This window comes from Bombyx mori, chromosome 1 (genome assembly GCF_030269925.1).
Source record: "Bombyx mori chromosome 1, ASM3026992v2".
Classification (NCBI taxonomy): domain Eukaryota; kingdom Metazoa; phylum Arthropoda; class Insecta; order Lepidoptera; family Bombycidae; genus Bombyx; species Bombyx mori.
The window spans coordinates 6,825,484-6,852,991 of record NC_085107.1 but is presented as its reverse complement, the minus strand read 5'-3'; the positions used below and the strand labels follow the sequence as shown (position 1 = coordinate 6,852,991).

General features: G+C 34.2%; 1 protein-coding gene across 6 annotated transcripts; it reads left to right on the top strand.

Moving 5' to 3' along the window:
- On the top strand, window positions 1-23,692 carry LOC101744713 (DENN domain-containing protein 1A). 6 transcript variants are annotated; one of them, XM_012693495.4, is made up of 14 exons: window positions 1-614; window positions 1,219-1,374; window positions 1,892-2,029; window positions 4,135-4,321; window positions 8,239-8,496; window positions 8,755-8,856; window positions 9,909-10,021; window positions 10,325-10,433; window positions 10,591-10,779; window positions 14,626-14,658; window positions 16,926-17,032; window positions 18,268-18,475; window positions 18,930-19,340; window positions 20,726-23,692. In XM_012693495.4, exons 1-14 carry the CDS (start codon window positions 598-600, stop codon window positions 20,969-20,971), a joined length of 2,274 nt encoding a protein of 757 aa, XP_012548949.2. In that variant the 5' UTR covers window positions 1-597; the 3' UTR covers window positions 20,972-23,692. The 6 variants fall into 6 exon arrangements, with proteins under 6 accessions (XP_012548949.2, XP_062527408.1, XP_062527404.1 ...); XM_021350368.3 differs by lacking the exon at window positions 1-614 and adding an exon at window positions 800-891; XM_062671420.1 differs by lacking the exon at window positions 14,626-14,658 and having other exon boundaries at window positions 2-614.
- The last annotated feature ends 3,816 nt before the right edge of the window (window positions 23,693-27,508 follow it).

The window sequence follows — 27,508 nt, the reverse complement described above, 5'->3', positions numbered from 1 at the left end:
CTCGAATGAAAACTGGTGGTAGGACCTCTTGTGAGTCCGCGCGGCTAGGTACCACCGCCCCGCTTATTTCTACCGTGAAGCAGTTATGCGTTTCGGTTTGAAGGGCGGGACAGCCGTTGTAACTATACTCGAAACCTTAGAACTTATATCTCAAGGTGGGTGGCGCATTTACGTCGTAGATGTCCAGTAACCACTTAACATCAGGTAGGCTGTGAGCTCGTCCACCCATCTAAGCAATAAAAAAAAAAGATAAAAGATATTTGTCCTTGCTTGACTTGAGAGCACTTGAGAGACGAGCTGGCAGTTGTGCTGTCAAAATCATTTCAAATGTCTATTTATCAAGTATTTAATCTGTGGACTGTTCTGTGAAGTGTGAACTGCGAACTCTGCGAAACACGAAACATAGACACTGAGTAAGATCGAAACGAGTCTTTCGTAACAGTTTGGAAATATATATAAAATCATCAAGAAATGATATTCACGAACCTGAAGTAGTCTTCTATGGCTTGCGATGTTTCATGATAAGTGAATTTTCAAACAAGTTGTTGTCAGTTTATTTCTTAAAATGTAATCAAAATTTCCAGTCCACGTCGAGACATGGGTTCCAGAGTAAGGTAATTGTGAGCAATTCGCTTAACAACTCGTCCCCTTTGTGTACGTACTTCAAACCAATTGAAAATAATAACAATCGTTCAGTTCGAGATCCAGGCTTAGTTCTATTAGGAGGAGGTGCACAATCACTCCATCTTGCTTTCAATTTTATTTACATACTAGTTTGAATTATTGTAACTATCTATTTGCAAAAAATATAAACTTGGATATCGTTATGGTTTCCTGTACAGAAAAACTTCCATTCATTGATTTTGAGTCAAAATTTACTTCTGTAACTCAGTAATTATTCTATTTTTTATTATTCTGTTTTTTATTATTCTGTGATAATTATCATCTAAAGTGTAAAAATGAAAAGCTAAAGTAAATCCTAAAGCTAAAGTCATGTTATCTTGTGAAGTTTTATAGCACACAATATTATAAAATGCATTAATATATAATTACTTTAAATAATGGGAAATTTTAATAAATCAGTATTTCTTTAAATCAAATTTAATTTAAAACACTAGATATAATATTTCATTTAAGTAAATTATTTTTATTTACATTATCTTACAGCCCACAGATTGGGAAGCTTAATTCATTACAATGGTATTTTTTCATTTTCAGAGAAACTGTAAAATTTTTATTTGAGTTATTCTGTGAAGTATCGCCTGGTGATCATTTAAAGGAACCATATGTGTTATTCAAGTACCCAGAATCATATAAAAATGAAGAAGAGATTAAGAGTATTCCAAAATTTACCTTTCCGTGTTCATTAGAAAAGTAAGTACTTTTAGGTGCTACTGATAAAATCAAACATGCATCAATTCAGTCATTTGACTAAATCTTTATTTTTTGATAAAAGATATTGTGAAATTAAAAATATTTGTGGGAAGCTAAGCATTGTTAGAGCTGTCATTGGTAGAAATATACTATTTGAACATAAACAGGAAATGGTATGCTAAAATAAGCATTAATAATTGACATTTTATTAAATAATAAAATTTTGTGAAGTTAATATTACTTATTGAATGAGACTTGACCCTGTTTAATTTAATTGTTTTTACATTAACAAATAAGTTTCAATTGCAATCATTGATGTGATTATATCAGAATTATCAGCTCATTTTTGGAAATGGTTAGCTTACACCCTAAATTATCTAGTACAAACAATACAATGTAATAAAAAACAATAAAACATGTTAACATCAATTTTATTGCAAAAATTGCAAAAATTAACTTGAATTTATGTCCAAAAATAATTTGCATGACATGTATTATGGATTTTTGTTGATTTCAGCTCTTTTGCTCAACACTATTCATTTGTGTTGACATCAATGGATTCCAAGTATACATTTTGTTTTTGCCGATATGACCCTAAAGCCAACACTGCTTTAGTGATCTTATCACATCTGCCTTGGCATGATATATTTTACAAGTAAGTAGTCACTAAAACATGCTAAATAAGCATCTGGACATATACTTAAAGCGAATTGGAACTAACTAAGACATTTGGTATTTTGAATGCTTGCATTAAAATAAGAGTAAGGGGCATTTGCCACAAAATTATACTAAATTTGTTTCATAATGAAAACATACTGATTGACTTTAAATCTGGATATGAAATATTTTTTAAATGGCTTTCTTACAATATGTGTAATTTTTTATCGAAAAGGCTTGTTTTATCAAATCAAAATTTTGATCCTTGCAATGATAAGTTTAAAATAGGTCCAAAGACTAGTGTGTAGCTACATACTGTATCTCAGGTTGATGCAAGACCTTGATGGTTGATTGAATAAATCTTGCATGTAAATAAAATCGTTCTCTCATTCCATTAGAACCACTAAAATAGTTTAGTCTTTTGCACATAATTATGTGCATACAAAAAGAAAATATTAAACCAAAGATAAATAAAAAGAAAATATTTTCAGACATCAACTCCAGTGAAACCACTTAACATAATAATAATCACTGCAGTTCATAGATACCCTATCATGTTTCTGCTCACCATGTGTAACGTTACATTCTCAATTTCAATTACATTTAAATGGCAACTTTGTGCTATAGGTAATTAGATCTGTACTAATCTCAGGGTCCACGCAACATTCCTTACTATAAAATTAAAAATCAGTCAATCGGTAATTGGAAATCATTTGATTGAATTAGATTATTACTGCTGTGCTTTGTACAAATTTATTCTTTAGCAATAAAATATGCTTATGAACCATATTTTTTGCAATTGCGAACTATTTTGAAACAGCATATTTCACACAATTTGAACTGGCTAATAAAAGTAGCAATCTAAATTTTAATGTAATATTATTTATTAAGGAAATCAAATTGCGTTATTTCTCTCCTTTTTACTATGTGACCTCATAATGCTCGGTGTGTTTCTTTGTAAATCAATCCCTAGGGGTAGGTTTCCATGCACTCTACATTTCATCTCTTATCATTTATACTAACCAATCACTATAGATAGAAAATAGATAAGGATAATATTATTAAAACTTAGCTAAAGGTTTTTTTTATGAATGAGGTATTACTGGTGGCCCGGAAGCCTTCCGGTTTCATCAAGACAGGTGAGCGAGCAAAGACTCAGCCAGGAGGGGCTAGCTAAAGAATTTCTATAGCTTACAAGTTTATTTTTTAGTAGCACTAATAACATGTTGGATGTAATTATAATATAGTACATATTATTGTCACATATTATATGATGATGCCATGGTTAGGCTGCTTCTTTATAACATCATAGTTTAAATTATATATTGACAGGCTTGTGGAAGCTTATAATAAACCACCTAATTGTCTGTGTATGGTATCTAGCAAAGATATTGATAAATTTATATTTTATTAAGAAATATGTTCTTAATTGTGTGAAATATTCTTAGAAGCATGAAATTGATTATATTTAACTTTATTTTTAAACAAAGACTGAAAGACATGATCAGTAAAAGTTTTTTTTTTTCCTTTTTTTATTACTTTGATTGGTGGACGAGCTCACAGCCCAGCTGGTGTTAAGTGGTTACTGGAGACCATAGACATCTACAACGTAAATGCGCCACCCACCTTAAGATATAAGTTCTAAGGTCTCAGTATAGTTAAGACGGCTGCCCCACCCTTCAAACCGAAACACATTACTGCTTCACGGCAGAAATAGGCAGGGCGCTGGTACCTACCCGTGCGGACTCACATGAAGTCCTACCACCGTAGTGTAGTAATTTTGGTATTTAAATGCTGATATTTGATTTAATTCTTGGTCAATTATGACAAATAGCAATGTAACATACCTAATATCGTGTTTTTCACAATATTTTAATGGGCTGAATAGTTATTTGCAAGAAACGTCTTTTAGCAATAAGACTGCTATGCATTTGTTATCTTCAGAGTTTTTTGTAATGTACAAATATATTTGTTTTTCTTTGCAATGAAGTATACTCTATAAGTATATGGCTCTATATTCTAACCGAATTAAATAAATAAAAATGTTTTAAAACAAGCCGCATAATTTGTAGCAGCGCACCTATATTGTAACCTTCTTTACAGATTATTAAATTGCATAGCGAATATAATAAACAGTCCGGAGCGGGATCAACTGCATTCGTTCCTGGAAGCGTGTCGGATACGACCTCCAATGCCGGGACATACCCTCAAGGTTATATACAATGCCGGTCACAGTGTATTTACATGTCAGTGCCCTGACAGCAACAAGCTGCCAAGTATCCCAGACAATGTGAGTAATTATTATTACATCTAGGTACCAAAATTATTATTGTTGGAGGTTGGAAGTTGAACTCACTAAACGTCTTCAAAAGGACAGTGTTGAGATAAACCTAACATTCCAAACAACATTCAGATCTAAGTAATGTTAACGATGTTAAATAGATTACATTTAAATAACTAAGATAGCAGTGTGACACAGAACATTTAATTAAATACCTTGTGGGTCTTAAACGATGACTGTACAATACAGATCATGTTCAATGGAAATTCCATCTCAACACTCAATAGTCATGTATTATATTGAACTGTAGTAGGGTTGCGATGAAATGACACAAATTAAGCCACAAAGTGGTTTATTGAAATTCAGTAGTTTTTGCACAACACTCGCTATATAAAGCAATTATTTAGAAATATTCATTAAATGAGCTTTTTTTTTTCAAACAATATCATCACTCAGGTTGCCTTTTAATCTAATAGTAATATATTTTTGTAGATCTTTAGTATTTTCTAAATATGCTTATTATCTAAAATACTACTATTTTTTACTTCAAAAGTTACCGATATATGTGTTAACATGTATGCTATAAACCAGTCTTTCCCAAAGTGGGCGATAACGCCCCCTTGTGGGCGCTGCAGGCCTAAAGGGGGTGGTAAGACATCCAGAAAAAAAATAGGGGCGTTCTGTGTAGAGGTTTGGGAGGCGATTTGTGATTTCATCTAGGAGGTCTTCTCTTAGAGAGGATTTCTCTTAGACACCGAATGAGCTATAGTGCTTTTTAACTACATTAAAAAAAGGGGGTGCAAAAAAATAATTTATTCTCAAAGTAGACAAAATAAGTTTGAGAACCCCTGCTATAAACGAACCGATAGATTTTTCGTAGGATTAAGATTTAAATCGTTATGCTGCTTTCATTACATCGTTATCTTAATAATAATACCTTAAATTCAAAAAAATACACGCGTTTTGTTGTAAAATTGCTGTTTAAAGTAATTTCGTTTTTATTATTAATCAAATATGTATGCAATCGGCTTTGTTATAGGAACGCAAATGCATGATACAGTGAAACGTTTATTAATTAATTGATCGATTTTTGTATTAATGACGTAAATAAATCTTGCGATTTAGTTCAAACGATTCACAATACAGATACAATGTCTAAAGACGACACACAATAGCTAATAGAACCTCAGTTCATTCATTCGCATGTATCTAAATATAACCAATCAGGTCAAGGTGGTTGCATTTTACAGAGGACTCCAATAACAACCTTGCGATCTATTTATTAAACTGGCAAATAGGAGGCGGGCTACGAAACAGTCGTTTTGCATTCAAGCGTGCGTTATTTATGCGTACGCTTCAGTATATTCTTGTTACATACGTAATGGAGACTGAAACGATTACATACATTTTTGGGCCCGAATGTAACGTGATGAAACTAATATGAATTAATAGATTCAGATTTATCAGTACTTTGCTGAAAATTATAAACGTTTTCTCAATCTGAGAGCCGAGTTAATAAAGATTTAGTAAAAGTTAGGTTATGTTACAATCTCTTTAAAAGAGCTGAATAATAACTTATTTAAGCATAAGTAAATGTTTATTATATCCATTAGATAATCTTTTAAATGTCATATTATGAATGAATATCAATGATATATATCAGGTATGTAATATGGAATTGCTATCCCACAATTCACACAGCGATCCATAATTTCAACAGTATCCAATGCAACAATTTCAAGTCAAACGTGTGAGCGATCTTCGGTGTCCAGTATAGAAGCAATTGTCGTACAAGGCTGGCAGAGTTGGAATCCGTAATAATAAAGCAGTGATCGTTGAAAATATAAAAACAGCCCGATAGATACACACTCAAAATGCGTCGAAGATACAAAACGAGTAGAGCAGAAAAAACCAACAAGCGCCAAAAAATAATTGTATAATCTATGAACAAACGTCATGTCAGCTTACTGTCAAAGCTGTCATCAAAAATACAATCGATTTTAATCGATTTGAAATCGATAATCATATTACTTTGCTAAGTAATAATAGACTTTTTCTTCATTTATGTATATAATCGCAATTAAATCCGGCGCATACCGCACTTGTATACAACAAGTATAAATCGCTCATTTAATTACTTTGCATTAATTACCTAGTGCAATGTTTTTATTTTTAGAATCCTGTAATCGATTAATTAAATCGATCACACCGTTATACCGACAAAAACTAACTTTCTCATTTTTCTCCGGTCCCAGAAAGAGGATTGAGGTGATTTTTTATATTCTTATATAAAAAAATATGACAAATTTTTTAGACTACATTCCAAGTTATTACATTTTTGGCCCACGATTTTCCGTCTCCTTTGACGGTTAGTCAATAAATAATGAGTTACACAGTACCATACTTTAACTTTACATAGTACAAGTGCACGAATTAGTGCAAACAACAATGAGAACGTACAAATTTAATGGAGGTTTTTGCTGGTTAAAGAAGCTCTCAGGAATCTATACTATTTAAGGTCTATACAGATAAATGACATTAAACTTTCAATTGACAACATAAACATAAAATTGACACGTCATCATTATTTTAGGCAAATAAATATGTGAGATAGTAGTTCGTATCAATTGAAGCGTTTAGAAATAATAACGATAATTTATTATCTGCACTCTCGGTCCATCCTAAGCGGTGTGGGCATCACTCGTATGCTCCCAGTATTATAATATGTATTATTTTAATTATCCTGTCCGAGAATGTTATAAAAAAATGTATCAGCTAAATATTGATTAACTGGTAGTCTCATAGTGGCTATCTCGCGATCAGTGTAAATTGTCTTTTAAAGATTGCAGTAACGTACATACATCATGCGTCTAATTTTTTTATTTGGCTTAATTCATTAATCCAAAACTGTGATGGTTTCCAAAATACTATTTATATATTTTAATATAGGTGTCCCGCTGTTTGTCAATAATCTTTTTACGCTAAAGGATCTGAGTATTTACTATCTATAATACGTTTGTGTAATAATTTTGCTTTCATGAGCCCAGGAAGACTGTCCGTAATTTCGATACCACAAATATTTTATCATCCATTGTGTCGAAATCCTAAGTAATTAACCCTCAGACACAGCCTACTGAATTTCTCGCCGAATCTTCTCAGTGGGTCGCGTTTCCGATCCGGTGGTAGATTCTGCGAAGCACGGCTCTTGCTAGGGTTCGTGTTAGCAACGTCGTCAGGTTTGAGTCCCGTGAGCTCACCTACTAGTTAAGCGGATTCAGTTTAGGTAGGGAAAAAAAAAGTATTGCAATATTCTAAGGTAATTAGTTTTAGATCCTACAAGGAACACATTACATCTTTTTTATTGTGCGGGAAGCGGAATTAATATACTATAAAACAAGTAAATAAAATTAGTCGTCGAAGTCACTACTTTAATATTTACGTGACAACCCTAAACTTATCTTTATCACAAAAAGACTTGAATAAGTCCAATAGTTCTATAGATAAAAAGATAACTTTCCAAATATTAGTTTAAAAACACTTAATTATTCAATATATTGTTATGCTTAATAATGGGATGTTTTTAGTGAATAATTTAATGTGTTCGAGTTAATAGTTAATAAAATGAATAAAATTTATTATTTACACAGATATTAATTCAACTAGGGCATTTTTCTCGCTATGCTAATTTTAAGCTTATAACAATTATGCATGTACATACCTTATTAGGCTATATCTAATATTCATTGTTTTCATTTTTAAAACGAACCTAAATACTATAAACCTATAAACTATAGTTTAAGTAAAATTCCAGTATTAAAGCGGATTTTTTTCTGGTGCCCAGGAGCGGCATTAAGTTTAAATCTGGCCCTGCGTACAGGCTTTATGCCTTTCTACCATCGTCTTATCGTCTTGATCTCATCTTTCAGTGCAACCTAACAGAATACTTCAGTGCGGTCGATACAAAATGCATGGCGGGTCTGTGGGCAGCATTGTTACACGAACGTCGAGTGGCCATCGTAGCATCGAAACCATCGCGTCTGTCGGCTTGTGTCCAAGCGGCTAACGCGACTCTGTTCCCGATGTCATGGCAACATATTTTCATTCCAATATTACCGAAGCATTTGGTCGATTACATGCTGGCGCCGATGCCATTTCTGATTGGAGTTCCTAGAAGCGTTATGGAGGTAAATAATGTATTTATAGTGTTGCCCAAATAAAATTTTACTGCTTTTTTAATCGAACGTTTTGGCAAAGGCTTCGTCAATTAAATCCCTCAAAGAAATTTTCGTTGGAAATGTTAAGTTTTCAAATATTGCTGTAAAGTTTTTATGAGATTTGGGCCGTATAATTCATATATTTTTAAATATTATATTTATTGTGGGATAGAGAAAAATATAACTGCGATCGTCATGTATTCTTATTATTTTTTAATTTTGTTTCAGAATGTTAGGATGTCTGAGATAGGTGACGTTGTGATTTTAGATGTAGACGCGAATGAGCTTAGATCTCCTTTCAACGACTTGGAGACTCTTCCCCCTGAGTTGGTAAGTAATTTCCGTGCGATATTGTTTACACTAAACGTACAATAAAGATTTTTCTTGAGCATGTAAGTCTCGTCTTCTGAACAATATAAACAAAACGTAAGCGCTCTGTATTAAATGTATACCTGTGCAATAGTTTTTTGGTTTGCACTTCCAGTGATTAGTTATACATCGCGTTAAGAGAGATGTTGCTTTATGTTTGCCCCCCAAAAGATGAAGTGTGTTTGATTTGTTCAATTAATGTCTATGATGAAGAGACGACGGCACCCCTAGTTTTACGGAAGAATCATTACTCAAAGACAATGATAAAAGATCAACATAAAACAAAATGAAAATCCATTACGCCGGCTCCACACATTGGCCCTAGCATGGGCCCCAACGTCACTCGCCTAACGTGTGGAGCTAGAAAATAGCATTGGCTCCAACGTTCGAGCGATCGTCGGTAGTTGGCCGTCGAGTGTCGGTTTAATCAAAGGAATCTGTGCCAACGTTCGGGATCCGTCCACATGTTGGCGCTTTGCTCAGTCCTGTTGCAACATGCGTCGACTGTGCATGTCGCGATGTCATCCACCATCTCCTTTGTCGTGGCTCTTTCTTTTTTTTTAATAACAAATATTAATTATAATATGCACTCAGTACTGTGAAAGCGCTTAGAGCAATTTCAATTCCGGTATCGCACATCTTCACGTAGGCTCTGACGGAAAGGACCTAGTATAACAGCCAACGTGTGGACACTTCACCAAATTAACCGCTTAATGTTGGTAACAACGTTGGGGCCAATGTGTGGAGTCGGTGTTAGCATATTCGTTTTTTTTAATCATAGTTAATAAACAATAAAAATTAAAAATGCCTATTTTAGTAGCTCATGTAGCTCTAATCGTTTATTTTAAGATTTAAAATTTGTGACATTATCACAAAATGCAATTCGAACAAAAGTCTTAGGTATCATTAAATTTCATTGTTGCCCGTATGTGCCATTTTATAGGCAAAATAGATTTTCTAACTAAATAAACGGCTTAGAGGATAGTGGATAAAATTTATGTGTTTATTTTCAGATTTCGAGTTTAAAGAAGGCTTTGAGCGACAAAAACGCTCTTGGAGATGCTGTTTCAAGAGCATTTTTACGCGCCCTTGTCTGTTTAATCGGCGGGTACCGCGATGCGATCAAGTTAGTGATTTGAGTATTATTAATTCGCTTTTAAACATACCAAAGTTTGTATATTAAAAAATAATCTTGTAGTGCTTTTGTGTTGAAAAAAAAAATTTTTTTATTATGTAAAACCAACTTTACATAATCACTGATTATCAAGAACCTTTTAAATAAGATTGGTAATATCTATAATTTACACACAAAATGCTTTACTGGTAATGTAGAACAAATCCGTTTAATTATGGGTAAATTGGCTGTAAATATGAACGCGCATTTGACATTGTGATGATCATCAGAATGCATAATATATATTTTTTCTAGAATTGAAAATGGTCAACTGATTACATTCAATCCAGAAGCTTTTGTGAAAACGAGGAAAAACATGCAGCCATTCCTTAGAAAAATACTACAATCCCAAATATTCCAACAGGTAAGTTCGCATTGATACATATTGTAGCAAAAAAACAATTAAGCCCCTATTTTCAAGAACGTTACAAATACACTACCTATTAAATAACACCATAAAATTCATAAAATATCGCCCAAAAAAAAACACTAAAAAGAAATATGTATATCTTATTCGTCAGTTTATAGACGAAAGATTGGATTTGCTCAATTCCGGACGGGGTTTCAACGATGAGTTCGAAGTAGAATGCAACGCGTACGCGGATAAATTGAACACGGGTAGTGGTCAGAAACTAAAGCAACAGTACAGAGATTGGGCCAAGACGGTCAAGAAAGAAGGTGGAGCTTTCTTCAAAACCGTCAAAGATAAGGTACTGTTCAATATGTTTATGGTGCAATGACGTCACTATTTGTCATTTTGTCGCCTAATACGGGCTGAGAAACAACAAGATTTTATGTTAGTGCTTTGGGATTGATTTTCGTTTAACTAATCGCATATTTAAAATAAACATACCAGAGTGTTGTTTTTGTTAATTTTAATTAAAATGGTAAAGGTTGCATGTAGTTATAATGTTGTCCATAAATGTTAATTAACGCTATTAATAAAAATAATTTATGCTAATAATTTGCAATAATGGACGAAGTTATCATGATGAATAACTACCGGAAATAATGTAGTAAATTATGGGGCGGTCAACGTTTATCGAGCATGTCCGGGAGAGTATCGTTCCCGTTTTAGTAATGACTCGTACTTGTATAGATATAACTTACTAGCCTCAGCTTAGCATTCGGGACTCTAACCTCTACGTCATCGCGTCATTCAGTCATTGTTCCGCTAGTTCTGTAAATGCACGATTTGACAGATTATAGACCACAGAGATAGATCCTACACGACGCGATTATTCTTGCACGCGATTCTCACTCTACAACCCTAACCACTGGTGTTTTGAGTCATAGACTCGGACGCCATATTGTGATACAAATAAGGCTATTTTCTGTATGTGTTTAATAAAGTTATATAAAAAAACGCGCATTATATAATTTAAAAGAATAATCTAAGATAAAAAGTTAAAAGAATCTCTAAGACAAAAAAATTAAATTACTTTTCAAATAAAAAGGGGTTAAACTCTAGTCTAGATAAACTATTAAATTTTCGTTCAGATTATTATCTGTTCAATGAGATGAATAACACAAATAGATACGGATGTATAAAATTACAATATTCCCACATGAAAATGTTAATTAACGTCAGTAGATAACACGAAATGTTATGTTCTTTATCGCATCATTTATGTTGTTTATAAATGAATCTGTTATTCCGTAACGAATAAATGATAAACGTTACATTAAAAACCCACTACTTCAATTACGTTGATTATGAATATAAGATTTGTATTATTTATTTGAATGTATATATTATGTTTAAGAGTATTTAATTTTCTATACATGTTAAAAATTGAATATCATAATATATACATCTACACTAATATATAAATCTACAGTGGTTTTTACGGATGTTCCGTTATAGCTACTGAACCGTGCATCCGATTGACTTGAAACTTGGTATCATGTAGAAAATACGAGGGCGGCACTGAAAATTTCGGGAATTAACGAAGTGACACAACGTTACTATTTAAAAATGTATTTATTGCTTTTCGAAGTATTCTCCGCGAAATTTGACACATTTTTCCATACGATGAAACCAATCATTGAAGCAACCATTCCATTCGGAAGTTGGGGTCTCCAAAATGGCCGTTTTGTAGGCGTCCACAGCTTCTTCAGGTGATGAAAATTTCTGTCCACGCAATTTATTCTTTATTTTAGGGAAAGTATAGAAATCATTAGGGCTTAGGTCGGGGCTGTACGGCGGATGGTCTAATAATTCTATGTTTTCTTGCTCTAAAAACTCTTTTGTTCTGTGCGCGGTGTGAAAACTCGCATTGTCGTGATGGAGGATGATGCGGCGGTTGCAGTTCTCTTTACGGAGTTCAGAAACGACCTGTGGCAAAGAAATGCTAGCATACCATTCTGCATTAACCGTTCTTTGTCCCTCAAGAGGAATAGTCGTAACATGGCCTGTTTTGGAGACAAACGTGGCCACCATTTTTTTACAACACTCCGTGAACGAACAGTTTTTGTTGGCTTTAACTCATTTTCGAACACCCAAACTCGTGACTGTTTTTTTGTTTCGGGTTCGTACGCGTATATCCAGGATTCGTCACCTGATACAATGTTGTATACAGCATTTGAGGATCCTGCGTGGAATCTTTCGAGAGTTCTGACGCACTAAGTAACGCGAGCCGCTTTTTGCTCTTCACAGAGCGAATGCGGTATCCATCGGGAAAACAACTTTTTTACACCTAATTGTTCATGCAAGATTATTTGTATTTAACTCATGCCAATGTCTAAAGTTGCCTGAATTTCGCGGTATGTCACATGTCGATCTTCCTCAATCAGCTTACGCACAGCATCAACGTTTTCTTGGGTGACTGCAGTTTTTGGACGACCTTGACGGGGATCATCACTGAGCTTGACACGTCCACGTTGAAACTCAGCAAACCAGCGATAAATTGTGGTTTTGGATGGGGCTTCATCACCAAATGCAGAAATCATCCGGTCAACACACTGTTTTTGTGGTAAACCACTTCGAAATTCATAATAAATCATCGCTCTTGAATTTTCTCGAGTCAATTCCATTTTCTTAACGACTAAACAAGTTTGACAAAACCTCGTGACAAGACCGAGAATCTTTTTTTAAATAAATAAATGGTATTCGATTTTTAAAACCAAGGAGTTTTCAATTAAAAAGATTTTAATATGACAGGAACAGTGGAAATATTCCATTCCCGATACTTTTAGTGCAGCCCTCGTAAAATAAAAAGAATACTTTGTTCTATTGCATCTCTTAAGTATGTACACAAAAAAAAATTACACTCATCTGCGTGCTAATCGAAACATTCGTTTAATTAAAAATAAATTAACTAAAAAATTATAGTATAATATTGCCTACGTAAAAAACCGTTTATTTAGTTATTAAAGAATTAGAAGTTAAAAAAGAAGTAAAGTGTGACAAAGAGGCATCGAACATACTGTTTCACATAATGGAGGACTTTTTTTACCTGTGCTGATAGCAGAGGCAATTTCAGCTTCGCCTTACGCGTAGGTGAGCTCTCGAGGCTCAAACCGGGAGTGTTGCTAACACTGACCCTAACAAGAGCAGTGCTTCGCAGAATCTACCACCGGATCGGAATCGCGACCCACTGAGAAGATATGACGAGAAACTCAGTGGGCTGTCTATGGGTTAATTTACTCGTCGAGCCCTTCGTCGCAAGCGACGGGTTCGGCGTGGACTGTGACCAGCGCTTGGATTACCTAAAAACACCGTTAATGGATCGAGAGGATCCGTATTGACGTATTTAGGTCGACGTCGACTCCTTACAGAAGGACGTAGCATAGCCAATGTGGGCGATGCATCAATTTTTTTTCCGTTCAATTACAATTATTGAAATATGAGGTCATGTCGAAGTTTCTCGTGTATGCTACGCTATTCTTCAAAATGGACCAGTGAAAGCTTTGAGCACCTACCACCAGTATGTACATTCTTTACATCGCGGGCTTAATTTCATTCTACCATTATTTTTATTGTCGTCATTCGCGAAAATCTGCATATATTTTTCGAAAATATGTAAGATTTAAAAATAATTTGTGTATTGTACGTTTAAGTATCTATAATAAATCACTCATGGTTAGTAAGTAATTAAAGAAGCTAATGAATTTTACTTTTTAATAATTCAAGATTAGTAGACGTATATGTTAATGTTCCTAAAATTAACAATGTTAACTTTTATTACTAACACACTTATTCAACGGGGCTGCCATTATTTTTTTTAACATTGAACGTCGACGATATGAACGTATAAAATACTCTCGGTTGTGTTTATCCATTTAACATAATTTGAATGAAAATGAACCAATTCGATAATATTGTGGAATTTTAAGATTGCGTTTCTTGTTTCGTCTTCGTTGTAAGGGAAAAAAAGAAAAGCTCAGGGTTTGGACGGCTTTCGACAGCAATGAGCGTTTTCAAAACAATACCATTCATTCTTTTCGTTTTATTATTTTAATGTTTAAAATGGCAACCCTAAACGCATGCATGCTTTAAATATCGGACAAAAGAAAAGAAGAAATCTATCGCTTTAAAATGTGAATATTTGCAGGCGAACCCAGCTGTTCAATCGGCCGTCAAAACGGTGAGTTCACGTGCAATTGATCGTCTAATGAACACCGATGTTGTATGTTCGTCTTGTGTATTCACCACTTGGTGGAGTGCTATCGTTACGTATGTGAAATGTCGACGCATATTGTATTATTGTTGTGTGAATTGATTATTTCGTGTTCTTTCATGTTTGAACAATGTTTGTACAAGTGTACAAGCATGGAAAAATGTGACTAAATGAGACCGGAAGTTGTTTCACTGGTTCTTCTAAAAATCAATATAAGCCTCAATGAATTCCCACAATTTCAATGGAACAATGTTACATTTTATCTCATCTTGTTTAATAACATTTAATTTCATTCAATTTCGTTCTAAATCAATTTGAGATTAATCTATTTCGTTTTATTCCATTTCAATTCTCTCTATTATATTATAATATTCTATTATATTATATTATAATTATACCTATAAAAAGTTACAGTAATAAATGAAGATTATGTTACAGAACTAGAATCCAGGCTATTAATTAATATGATTAAACTAGTACCACCAGATTTGCTTTTATTTACCGTTTCGTTCCCAGTATGATACGTTCTTCTAAAATGTTGTATATTACGAGTGGCACCGTGTTGTTATTACAAAGGGTGACGTCAGCACCGCTGACGTCATTCTGATCGTTATTGTCATTGCCTTTCATAGTGACAGTGATCTAACTTTTCCAATGAATTCCATTTATTAAATTCCAAGTGTGCAACAATTAAAACAGAGAGCTCCGCTCCGTTCGACTGCTCGAACCGGAATGTATTTTGCGTTATTTATTTATTTTCCTATCTAAGCTGATAGCCTTGAGAGGCTATGTCAGCGTAACCTAACTAAGTGAGCTCACGGAGCTCAAGCCTGACGACGTTGCTAACATTAACCTTAGCAAGAGCAGTGCTTCGCAGAATCTACCACCGGATCGGAATCGCGACCCACTGAGAAGATCTGGCGAGAAACTCAGTGGGCTGGGTCTGTGGGTTTATTTACTCGCCGAGCCCTTCGTCGCAAACGATGGGTTCGACGAGAACGATGACCGGAGGGTATTTAGCGACAATAGTCACTCGTATTTATAGTAGAAAGGGCGGGTAGCTTAGACATGAATTCTCTTGAATAAGTACCGTCTTAAATAATTGCTTACGCGCGTTGAACTTATAATAGTTAACGAACAATATCAATATTAAGAACACCGTTAACTTTAACTAGTCTTAGTTAACTAAATAGCAATATTGCGCCGATATATACAATATGCGTCAGATAATTATTTATTTATAATTGTTGATGTAGTTCATACTTATTTGTATTTGGTACACGGTAGTTGTTTTTGTCTTATTATTTTTTTATGTCATTTATTATTACCAATATTTATATTTGTGCATGTTTCTAATTATATACTATATAGTTGTATTTGTCAAAATGTACTGTAATTTATTTTGTTTAAGTACTTATTGTAATGCTCCCTACATATTAGATTTGTATTAGATATCTGTTTCTGTATTTGTATCTGTTTATTTCAAAATTATTAAGCGTACCTCGTATCTGTATATTATATTTTAAAAGAGAATAACCATGGTATATATCCGATGCGTAAGATGTATTCACGTAATTTTATATTATGCTTTATCCAAGTATCGTATAGGCATTAATAAATCGTAATTATTTATAGTATAATATACAAAAATATTATTTAATCATATATAGTATGTTATGTTGTTCATTACGAAGTTATACGTAATACTGTCATGGATTCTTTTGGGGAGTGCGAAACAATTCACAAGTATCGCTTTATAAGTGTGAACTCCACTAAGTTGCGAATATCGAACGTTTTTAAAGTAAAGCTCTGTATGCACTGGGTCACGTTATTGATTTTAATTAATTAATGTAGATGTTGCATGCGTTTAACACGTGGTTTTGGTGGGAAAATGAATCTTACACATTAATTTAATACAGTTGTGTTTTTTTTACATAATTTATAAAAATATACGTGCAAATTAAACATGTTTAGAATTGAAAAAGAAAATTGAATAAAAACTAAACCTACTTTGGAATGTTAAATTACTGGACGAAAAAAAAAATTATTCACACGTGTACAGAGGTCGGTTATCGTTTCCTATGTCCATCCACACACTAACCGTACCACCAAAATGAGATGAGACATGCGTATTGTTGTAAAAATGTTACAATGTTTTAACACGTACATACTTGACGCGTATAAAAAACAAACACACGTATTAATTTGTATTAATTTTTTTATCTATGCAACAGGTACGCCAGGGAGGCAAAAACATGAAATCCGCCGTCAGAGGTCTCAAAAATAAAATCCCTAAATCGGGATCTCGACCGTCTTCTATCAACACAACAGATGAGAGCAGGTAAAATTAATAAAAAATAAATCGAGGGGTGAAAAGCTATTTGGATTAAACGACATTACGCTTAATCGTCGCTTTCTAATCATTTCGCTTTTGAAGTCGTCGTGGCCTAAAGGATAAGATGTCCGGGGCATTCGTGCTGAGCGATGCACCGGTATTCGAATCTCAGGCTGGTACCAATTTTTCTAATGAAATACGTACTCAACAAATGTTCACGATTGACATCCACGGTGAAGGAATAACATCGTGTAATAAAAATCAAACCCACAAAATTATAATCTTCGTAATCACTGGTGGTAGGACCTCTTGTGAGTCCGCACGGGTAGGTACCACCACCCTACCTATTTCTGCCGTAAAGAAGTAATGCGTTTCGGTTTGAAGGGTGGGGCAGCCGTTGTAACTATACTTGAGACCTTAGAACTTATATCTCAAGGTGGGTGGCGCATTTACGTTGTAAATATCTATGGGCTCCAGTAACCACTTAACACTAGGTGGTCTGTGAGCTCGTCCACCCATCTAAGTAACAAAAATAAATTGGAATAGAGCTATCTATTAAAATTAGCGACGCCCGTTGAGCGAATACCAGGGAGAAACTTGAGTGTAAACATGCCAATAACCAGTTTACCCCTTCTGCAGTATACAATTTTATAAATAAATAGAGGCGAAAACATATTTAGTGCATTATATGCATTACAAACGAGTAATCTATAACCACTCCGTAAACAATGTATGCGCCACTACTAATTCGATAAGATATTGATGTACTACAAATAGTAATGTGTTTCGGTCTGAAGGCTAGGGCAGCCGGTGTAACTATACTGAGATCTTAGAACTTATATCTCATGCTGGGTGGCGCATTTACGTTATAGATAGATGTCTATGGGCTCCAGTAACCACTTAACACCGGGTGGGCTGTGAGCTCGTCCACCCATCTAAGCAATAAAAATAAAAAAGTACTACAAATAACATACAATGTTGCATTAACATAGTGGTCACTTAGTTATTACCTACGCTATCAAACTCCGACCAGTATTTTTTATAACAATTTTTTATGTTCTAATAAGGAGGCTACAAAATTGAACTAGTGACAAATTCTGCATGCACGCTGTTTTTTTCTTTAAAACTGTACCATGTCAAAGCAAGAAATCAAAGGCTTTTTATTATATTTTATTTTATTTATTAATAAGCATGCTGGAAATTGTTTTTGTTCACCACGAATACTTTACCACGGACGGCAGGTACTCGTGTGGTTCGGCCACGCCCGTGTCGTCGGATTCATCTGATTCTCCATCGCACGATCTCCCCCCGCCCCGCGAGCCCCCGCCCGCCCTCACCCTCGACCTACTCACCGAAATGGAGTACCTTTTCGTGAACAAGAGCGCACAACGACGCGACAGCTTCCCGAACAGTTCGCGCAACACTGAAATTAGTCTACCCGATAAGGCAGTAAGTCTTAAGCGAAAATGTACCCTCGTCACATATGTATAGATATCGTTGTAGCGTGTTGGTCCGCTTGTCTCGTTCTGTTACGTTATGCTTTGTTAGTAGACGTCATCATTGGTTTCGGCAAAATACTCTTTTTTTTTACATCAATAACATGAAGCGGTTTTTCTAATAAAATCTAAACGTATCGATTGTATTGCCGAAAGTATTGATAACACCACGTTTGTATGTAGCTACCTTTTTCAAACACAAACGACAAGAATCTGAAGTTTGAAGAAGGAACGTCACGATCACACGTCATCGATTTATTATTTGTTATATATAAAGCCTCTATTCATAAGCTTCAAACACCGTTTTCATATTTAGACAGTTGTACCTTTGTTAGTGACGTCGTGAATGTTAGAAGCATGTACGCTCCCAGGAGCACCGTGGCACATTATTTAATTTTGTTTTGCAGAAAACACTGTCACCATGCCTCCCACCCCGGTTACCGGAACGTCCCCAACTCCCAGTCCGTTATCCGATAATTTCCACGAGGAAATTAATAGATCTGTCTGACGCTCCGACGCCGCCGCCGCGAGCCACGCCCGCTCCACAGTACAATGCGCATTTTGTCAGTAACATCACGAAAAACGATGTGAGAACGACTACAGACCTCCACACTAGCTCCATTTGCTTCAGTGAGGGCAACGACAAGGCCAAACTGAAACTGACGCTGTCGTCTAATCAGAGGAAGGCGGCGGTACAGAGCACGCAGCCGTGTAACGGTAACGTGCCGCCTAGAGTAGCGCCCTCTGTGGCCAGACCGAGCCAACACAGGGCCAGGTCCGGCCATGACATTCCCGCAAACAAAAAGAGAATAATAGAGGTAATTGTGATATGCACATTTGTTATAATATCGATATTGTATCTCATCGTGAAAGACGGAATGGCCGTGTCCTGAAAACGGCTCGGGAAAATGTGCACTAACAAAACATGGATATGTTTACTTAAAAAGTGAATGTTATATTTTTATTGATTTAGTGATTACGAATTTAATATACTTCTAACATTGTGTAAATTTGTCCCTTTATTCCTTCCGATAACTTACAAACCCTCACCGCTCTTTCTTTTAATTCAGCTGATATAAAGGCAAGGAGCTAATAGACTGCTACTATCCACGTTATGTGCTTTTAGAATGACCAAGTGTGCCATAAGGAGCCCAACTCTAAATGTTTCTTCTGTGTCATCACAACCTCTTATACCATCTCTGATTATACACATATTTTCGATCGTATACAATAAACTGTCATTATATAAAATAAATAAAGTACAATAAGCAAATAAAAATCGCCTTTATTTACAATAAGATGTAATGATAAGTGTCCTAGTGTAATTATGAAAAAAAAAATGTTTATCACAGTCGATAGCAACATACAGGCACAACAAGTTGGAGATTTAAATCACCGGTCAAAAGAACGTTTGCTATTCTAAATAGCCACGTTCGCATTGAAAGGTAATAAATTTTAAATGTAAGGCACCGTTTAGAAAAAAGTACAATAATATTGACTGGTAAATTAGATCAAAGTTTGTGAACCAACATGTACTGCATAAAAATGAGTTCCTAATAAAAAAACACCCGTGAATTGTTATCGTAAGCACTATTCCTATAATCGATATTACCTATCTATGCATAATTTCTTGTTATTTATGTCATTTCATATGTTACGCACGTTTGTATGTATGTAATGTATGCAGCTAAATTTCTCTTAGCACGCTTCTGTAATTAGCATGTCTGTTTATATGTAGACGCTCGTATTGTATATATTGATGTACTATTCTGTGATATGATCTGAATCAGTACCTACTTATAAAGTTTCACTTGATATTTATTTTAAAACGAATTTATATTTCGCAGAATTATAATTAAGTAAATGAGTGGGATATAAGAGATTTTATTTCTGAAGATTCCATTTTTTTACATTTTTCGGTGTTGCCGTTCTTAAAATCCAATTATGTGTATGAAACAGATAGATTATAACGAAAGCGCAATGATTCATACTACACGTAGTCAGTCGGCTGAGACATATATATATACACGGCCTTACTTGTTTGATAATTTTATTAGATCTTAAAGACACTTAATGTAGTTGAAATGTATAGAAAAGCGACGAATCGAATTTTGAAATACTAACAAACGAAGTAGGTGGCAAGATCGAAATTTAACATGGGGCTGTGACGCTTTTGTGTTTAACTCACGTATTTCTTTTTCAGCCGTGTGGCTCAGATACTGATCTCATTAAACTGGACGATTCGCCGACAGACCTCGAAGATTTCGATCCGTTAAAATTACGAGATAAAAATCAGAAAAACGAGCCAATCAAATCATCCACGGATAGTGCTCTCTTACATGAATACGGGCTCGATTTCAGTCGATTCGGTCTGTTAGATTTTAATGCGGGAACTAGCCAACAAGAAGCGACATCTAGCGTTCCAAAAGGTTGGACCACATTCAATTAAGTAACCATCTGTTGTTTGTTTTAATAATATTATCTGTATTGTTGGCATCCTTGTGTATAACGCTTAGCTTTAAGTTAGTATATGAAATGTTTTACTATGTACTATTTATTTAATTGATAGTCTTCCTAGTTTTATATGTCTATTTGTACATAATGTTACATATCAATTGATTGTAAATTAGTACGTTTTGTGTAAAATCGATAACACTATATAAATATGTGTATTTTTTGTTGTTGTTGTATATCTGTGTAGAATTTAACTGTGTATATTGTGAAATAATTTCTGTAGGAAAATTATGAATTTTGGCTGTTTAACAAAAGTTTTATGAGATGACAGTGATTTGTATGTATAATTAGCATTGCTTAATATAATGACATATTTTGTAGCTTTTAGATCATAAAGATGCGTATGTTTTCAATGTTTATTGTAATGAAGGTGATATACTTTTGTATGTATAATTGTTTTCATATGTATATCTCGTGACATAATATAAGTTTATGTTAATAGATAAAGCCTTTTTTCGCCGATAGTTTGGCCAGGGCTGGTTCCAGACGTATAAGATGGGATATAGAATGTTTTTACAATAATATTAATAGATTTTTTTTTTCAAAAGTACCCATCTTCCAATAAAATACAGCCAGCCCTGTATTAAACCCCTGAATTCCTGTGATATTTATGAAATTCATGTACGAAAAATCAATCATTTAAATATTCATCTCAACATAATTATGTAATTGAAGAGTACAATTAGCTTTTACATAAGATAATTAAATTATTTTGTCTAAATATTAATGTTAGTTTTATATAGTATATAATGTTTGTAAATCTCAATAACTATTTTATGATATAAAGATGATTGAATATTTAATTAACATTATACATGTCGGCCTACATTGATTTCGGTACGATTATAATATAGACGCAATGCAATTTAACATGAACAAAAATATACATTTTTTTAAAAGACGAATGAGTATCGATAATTGTACTAAGATCATTGTACGACCGCATCGAGGTGCTCTATAACTTTTGAACACAAGAAATATATATATTTGTCTCTTATAAAATATAACACGATATAATAGACAACAAACTTGAACTTTTTTATTTTTTTTATGTAGTCCACAAAGTCGTGCATACAAAAAATAAAAAACTTCAAATTTTGAAGGTAGTTTTTTAATCAAATAATACACTTATCGCTTGAGCATTTAAATCTTAAGAACGAATAGTCAATTTATTTATGTTAGAGTACATTATAGATGTTAATTGTTATAGTTCAAGTTGCTTATTAATGTATTACTGACATAACTCGTTTCGTATATTTACAACACGCAAACTTGAATCATTTTTCGTTTTGTTAATAAAAACAGCGAACGTGATATACTCGTGTATCTATTCAATGAAATGCGGAGCGTTCATAGATTTAAATGCTCCACTGAACATATCACCGACAAGTCATCATGATAATTTTACACTTTATACTCTGTAATAAGTCTGGCTGGGGGTACCGCTTTCTTTTGCTTTTGTAGAGACGAGCGCTAATATCTTTTTTTTTAATACAAAATCAAGCGTGTATTTACTAATGCTTCATAGTTTTTTTTTTTTTTTTTAATATATATTTTTTGTACAATGCATGTACGATTTTATAAGCAAATTACAAGCAATCGTGATTGGGAACTATTTTTCTTACGTAATCGACGGTAGTTTCAAGGGACTATTCCGGTTCCATCATAGTGGTAGGCGAGCACGCGGAATTCGGACCGAGAATTGGGAACGAAGGGCAATACTCGACATTAATAGGAAATATATGCTGCTCCTCGATTTCAATTTGAACATTGCATAATATTATTTCAATGTTATTATTCTTTTATAAGTTATATTAACGCATATAAAAATTAGGGTCTAAGCGTCGAGCTTATGATTCTTAAGTCGAGAATCGTAATGTATTGAGTCGCTGAGATTGTCATGCTCCTTAAATCGTAAAGGAATCTTTGCCGAAACTGAAAACGTAGTAAATTACTACAATAATATAGAGAAAGGACAATATTCATTTGATAAGTCAAATTATAGTTATATTTCTAGCGGCAGCTTACAATGCCCGTCAATTGTTAATCACGTTGCATTTTTGTTTAATGCGACATATTACAATCACCAGCCATCTCTGTACGTATTCTCATAGGCATTCGCGAGTCCCCGACGTGATTAATCTATTTTTATGCGACTAGCCATGCGTGATCCCCCCAAAAACTGAAGTATTCAAATGTCGGGCATTTTTATAAGCAAATAATAACCCCATATTAAACTCTAAAAAAACGTTGTTTCTTTTATTCCTGAAAATTAGTCATTTTTTTGAACTCAATAGTATGTAAATGCGCATTTTCATAACTATAGAATAAATTTTGATACGATTCGAAAAAGAGATTGATAATAAACAACACTACGCATAAAAACTTTTTTATAACGCTAATCTGTCCATGCATTTTGAAAGTTTTCCTTTTTTTTTACCAATATTAAAGTGTACCTAACCTCAGAGTATACATAATGTATACTCTAACTTATAATAGAGTATGAAGGGTGAAAACAATTCAATTCTAATACAAAACTTATTGTTACTTTAGATGTATTACACATTCGAAAATTGTGTAGTTATATTATTATAATTTCATAAATAAAACGAAACGAGTTTACCTTTAAAAAAAAAAGGTGAAAATAAATGCTGAATGATGCGTTTTCTTTTACTTAATATATTTTATGATATAAGAACACGAACTTATTCCCGAAATTGAGAATTTTTAGGAGGGTCTCTAATTATTTGCCATTCAACTAGAACACACTCATTATGTAGTGATTTATGGAAATTGGTATTGGTATAAGACTCTTGCCTGGCCTCTCCCATTAATTCTGTAGGATTATAGTCGTACCAATGAAACAGAGAAAGTCGCAGTAGTTTCACAGCAGATCGTTTTTATTGTTACAACGGTCACCGGCGTAAAATATAAACTTGGAAAATAACACTAGCAACTTTAGGCCGTGGGTAAGTATTTATCTATTTTTATTTACGACATTTTTAAAATAATTAACATCGGAGGCAGGCGCGGCCAGGGCTCACCTGTGGTAATTAGTGCTACCGCATTTCATAGGCTTTAATACAGCCAAGACCCTCCCCGACGTTACGGATTCTTCTCAAATTCCCTGAAGAATATCTCAGATGTCCAGCTGAAGCCGAGTAAGGGAATTTGAACGCAATATGCGAATAATATCAAAGCTTAAGTAAGTGTAGTGCTCGCTCACGCAGACGGCATCGCGCTGAATTTTTCGCCGGATTTTCTCATTGGGTCGCGACTCCAATCCGGTGGTAAATTCAGCGAAGCAATGCTCTTGCTATGACTAATGGATTAGGTAGAACTCATCTAGTCGATCGCGCGTAGTTGGATTAGCGCCGTAAGCGACCAAAGATTAGATATAATAAAAAAAAATCCCACTAGCCATGATATTAAAGTCTACATTGTATTGTATGTCAGCTATACCACCCTTAAGCAAGATGCACGACTGTATCGCGAGAAAAGTTGAATCTTTTTTTTTTATTTCTACCCCGCATGTTCACAATTATAGTTTGTCAAAAACTGTGTAGGTACTAGTGGTTGGGTGTGTTGTGAGCCCGCACGGGTAGGTACCATCACCCTGCCAATTACTGCCGCGAAGCGTACTGCGTTCCAGATTGCATGGTGGGCCAGTCGTACTATAGAACTAAGATCATATCTCTCTAGGTGAGTGGCGGCAGTTATGTACGTTATTGGTAGGTATCTGATTAATATCAGATAAACTTGGAGCTCGCTCATCCGTCTGATAAAAAAAGGTAATATTTGTTAATTAAAATAATTCCTGACAAGTTTTGCTAAAACTTTTTAAATAGTATTTGGATATATTTCACAGTAGGTACCTACTTAATTATATCTCACGACTAGCGGCCCGCTCCGGCTCCGCTCGGGTCTTTAAAAAAAAATTCAACGATATTTGACGTTGTATTATAATATTTTTTTAAATGAGTCGACTATTATCAAAGGCGGCAATCTGACTTTTGGACAATGATTGGTAAATCAGAAAAACGAATTATTGACTTTGTATTCCATTGGCAGTCACAAAACTCTTCGGAACGACATCTTAGATAAATAACAGGTTAACTATTAACCTTTATTTAATGCAGGTTTTGAACCGTATTCTTTGAAGGAGACGATTATATTCAAATAAATCTGTATTGACATATCAATAAAAAATTTTTGTCCAAATGTACAGATTGCCACCTTTGATAATAGACGACTCAAATATAAGAACACTTATTGTGGCATACCTATAATAGTTAGACATATGCTGTCCCGACACTTGTTGTAAATAATAATGTTTTCTACAAAGTCGTAGTACATTATTTTATTCTATCATCAATAGTTTTCGCAGGGCACGCGATGTAAAGAATATTTTAGGTATTTTTTTTACACCTTGGGTTACATTATTAGAGTTTTAGTAAGGATCCCTATTTTTTTTTTCAAAAAAGATTATAGCCCTAGTCACTCGGGAATAGTTTAGCTTCTAAACAGTGAAGGAATTTTTCAAATCGGTTCAGTAGTTTCGGAGCCTATTCAATACAAACAAACAAACAAATCTTTCCTCTTTATATTAGTATAGATATAGATCACAGAAGTAACGTCCTTTTTGGGACCACAACTCTGCTAGATGTAGTTTTTTTAAGTTACAAAACACAAATCCCTGTAATACGCTCATTAACGTTAAATTAAGAATATTCGTTTCGCAAAAGTTCGTTTCATAGATTCAGACCATTTTAATATTCCGTATGAAAATATAATCCATGCAGTAAATATTGTGTTTCCAAGGTTCGGTACTCCGGCCCGCTGGTATCCGTAATCATCGTAATTGAATTGTTTATCTGCCTGTATCTTAAGTAATAAAGCAGTATCTTTAGGACAATAATTTTAAATGACCTCTATAAACGTAACTGGGGGTCTGGTATCACGCGAACGTGACTTGAACTTAAATAAGGCGTAACTGGACCTACAAAATTGTTACTGTCGCAGTTTTTTATTACGTTGGATATTTTCTAGCACAAATAAAATTTTCATTCAAGTTCCCTTTGTTGTTTGCACCGATCCCTAAGGTAGGCGAATAAGCGACTTTCAAAACACAAAGTTATAAAATTCAAAACTTTGGAGACGGTATCTATTTCACTATCAGATAAATAACTCCGCCTTCCAATTGCGGTGCATAGATATACCAGTAATACGACTTAATGATTATTATTATGATCCTAAGCGCCATATCAAATTGCGCTAATGGTTTTTTTATGTGCCTTGTTATTTCTCATACTGCAAAATGGTCGTATAAGGTTTCTGTCCTTCTTTTTTTTTTCTTGCGTTCACGAGTATCTGTCATTCCAACCAAAGTAAATACAAGATAAAATAATAAAAATGTACTGCAGTTGACTACGTGTGCAAGATTATTACCACAACATTTTTGATAATTAGGTAATATTTAAATCTATTTTAAGGATATTTCGCTCCTCTTTTTCCTCCTAACCTCTAATTCACCTTGTTCTTAGTAGAGCATACATTAGGTTTGTTTATTGGGGTTAATCTTGTTGACAAATGCAGACAAAATTTTGTATTTTTCAAACCAAGCTTAAATCAGGTAAGTACGTACTATTATACTTATAAGATTTAAACTTTGTAGAGGTCATTAGTAGCAGGCGTAAAGTATAAAGATACAACACTCAACAGCTTTAAGCGAAGGTTTTCATCGTGTTCATGGGTTCACATTGTATCGGAAACAAAAACAAGACAATTACATCCAGACCCAGAATATTAAACATCTTTAACAAAAACACCTCTATCTATCGGAAATTGAACCAAAAGTCTTTATACATACAGCAATCATTTGACCGACGGGGTAAATATGACCCAAACTTAACAAATCAATTTAACAACAGCAAACCATATCACTTAAATAAAAGGGTTTCGTTTGATTAAAATAAATCCTTACGTACTAAACCGGAATTCATGAAGGAATTTCCTGGTGAAAGAATAACATCGTGTAATAAGAATCATACTTTCTAATTTGCGATATGTTAGGGGTTATTGTAAGTCCAAACGGGCAGATAGGTACTACTATCTACGTCTGCCACTAAGCGCCTATGCTTTCCGACATGAAGTGTGGGACAGAAGTTAAACAATAGAATTGAGGCTTGAGTGGAATATGAGCCCGTTCAGTCATATATCCAATAAACAAAAAAACAATGAATAACTTTTAATCAATTCCTGTAAATTAATTTCATCGCAAGCAACTACAATATTACTTACTGCATCGTTCCTTATATTATATTACACAGCCTGACCAGCCTGAATGCATGGTGTCCCTCGAGCTTATACGGGCAGTCCCGCACGATAAATAATAAGGTTTACTTGCCCGTAATCAGACCTTAGTTAATTAAGTTAATTTTCAATCTTTGCTACAATATAGTCTTGATAACAG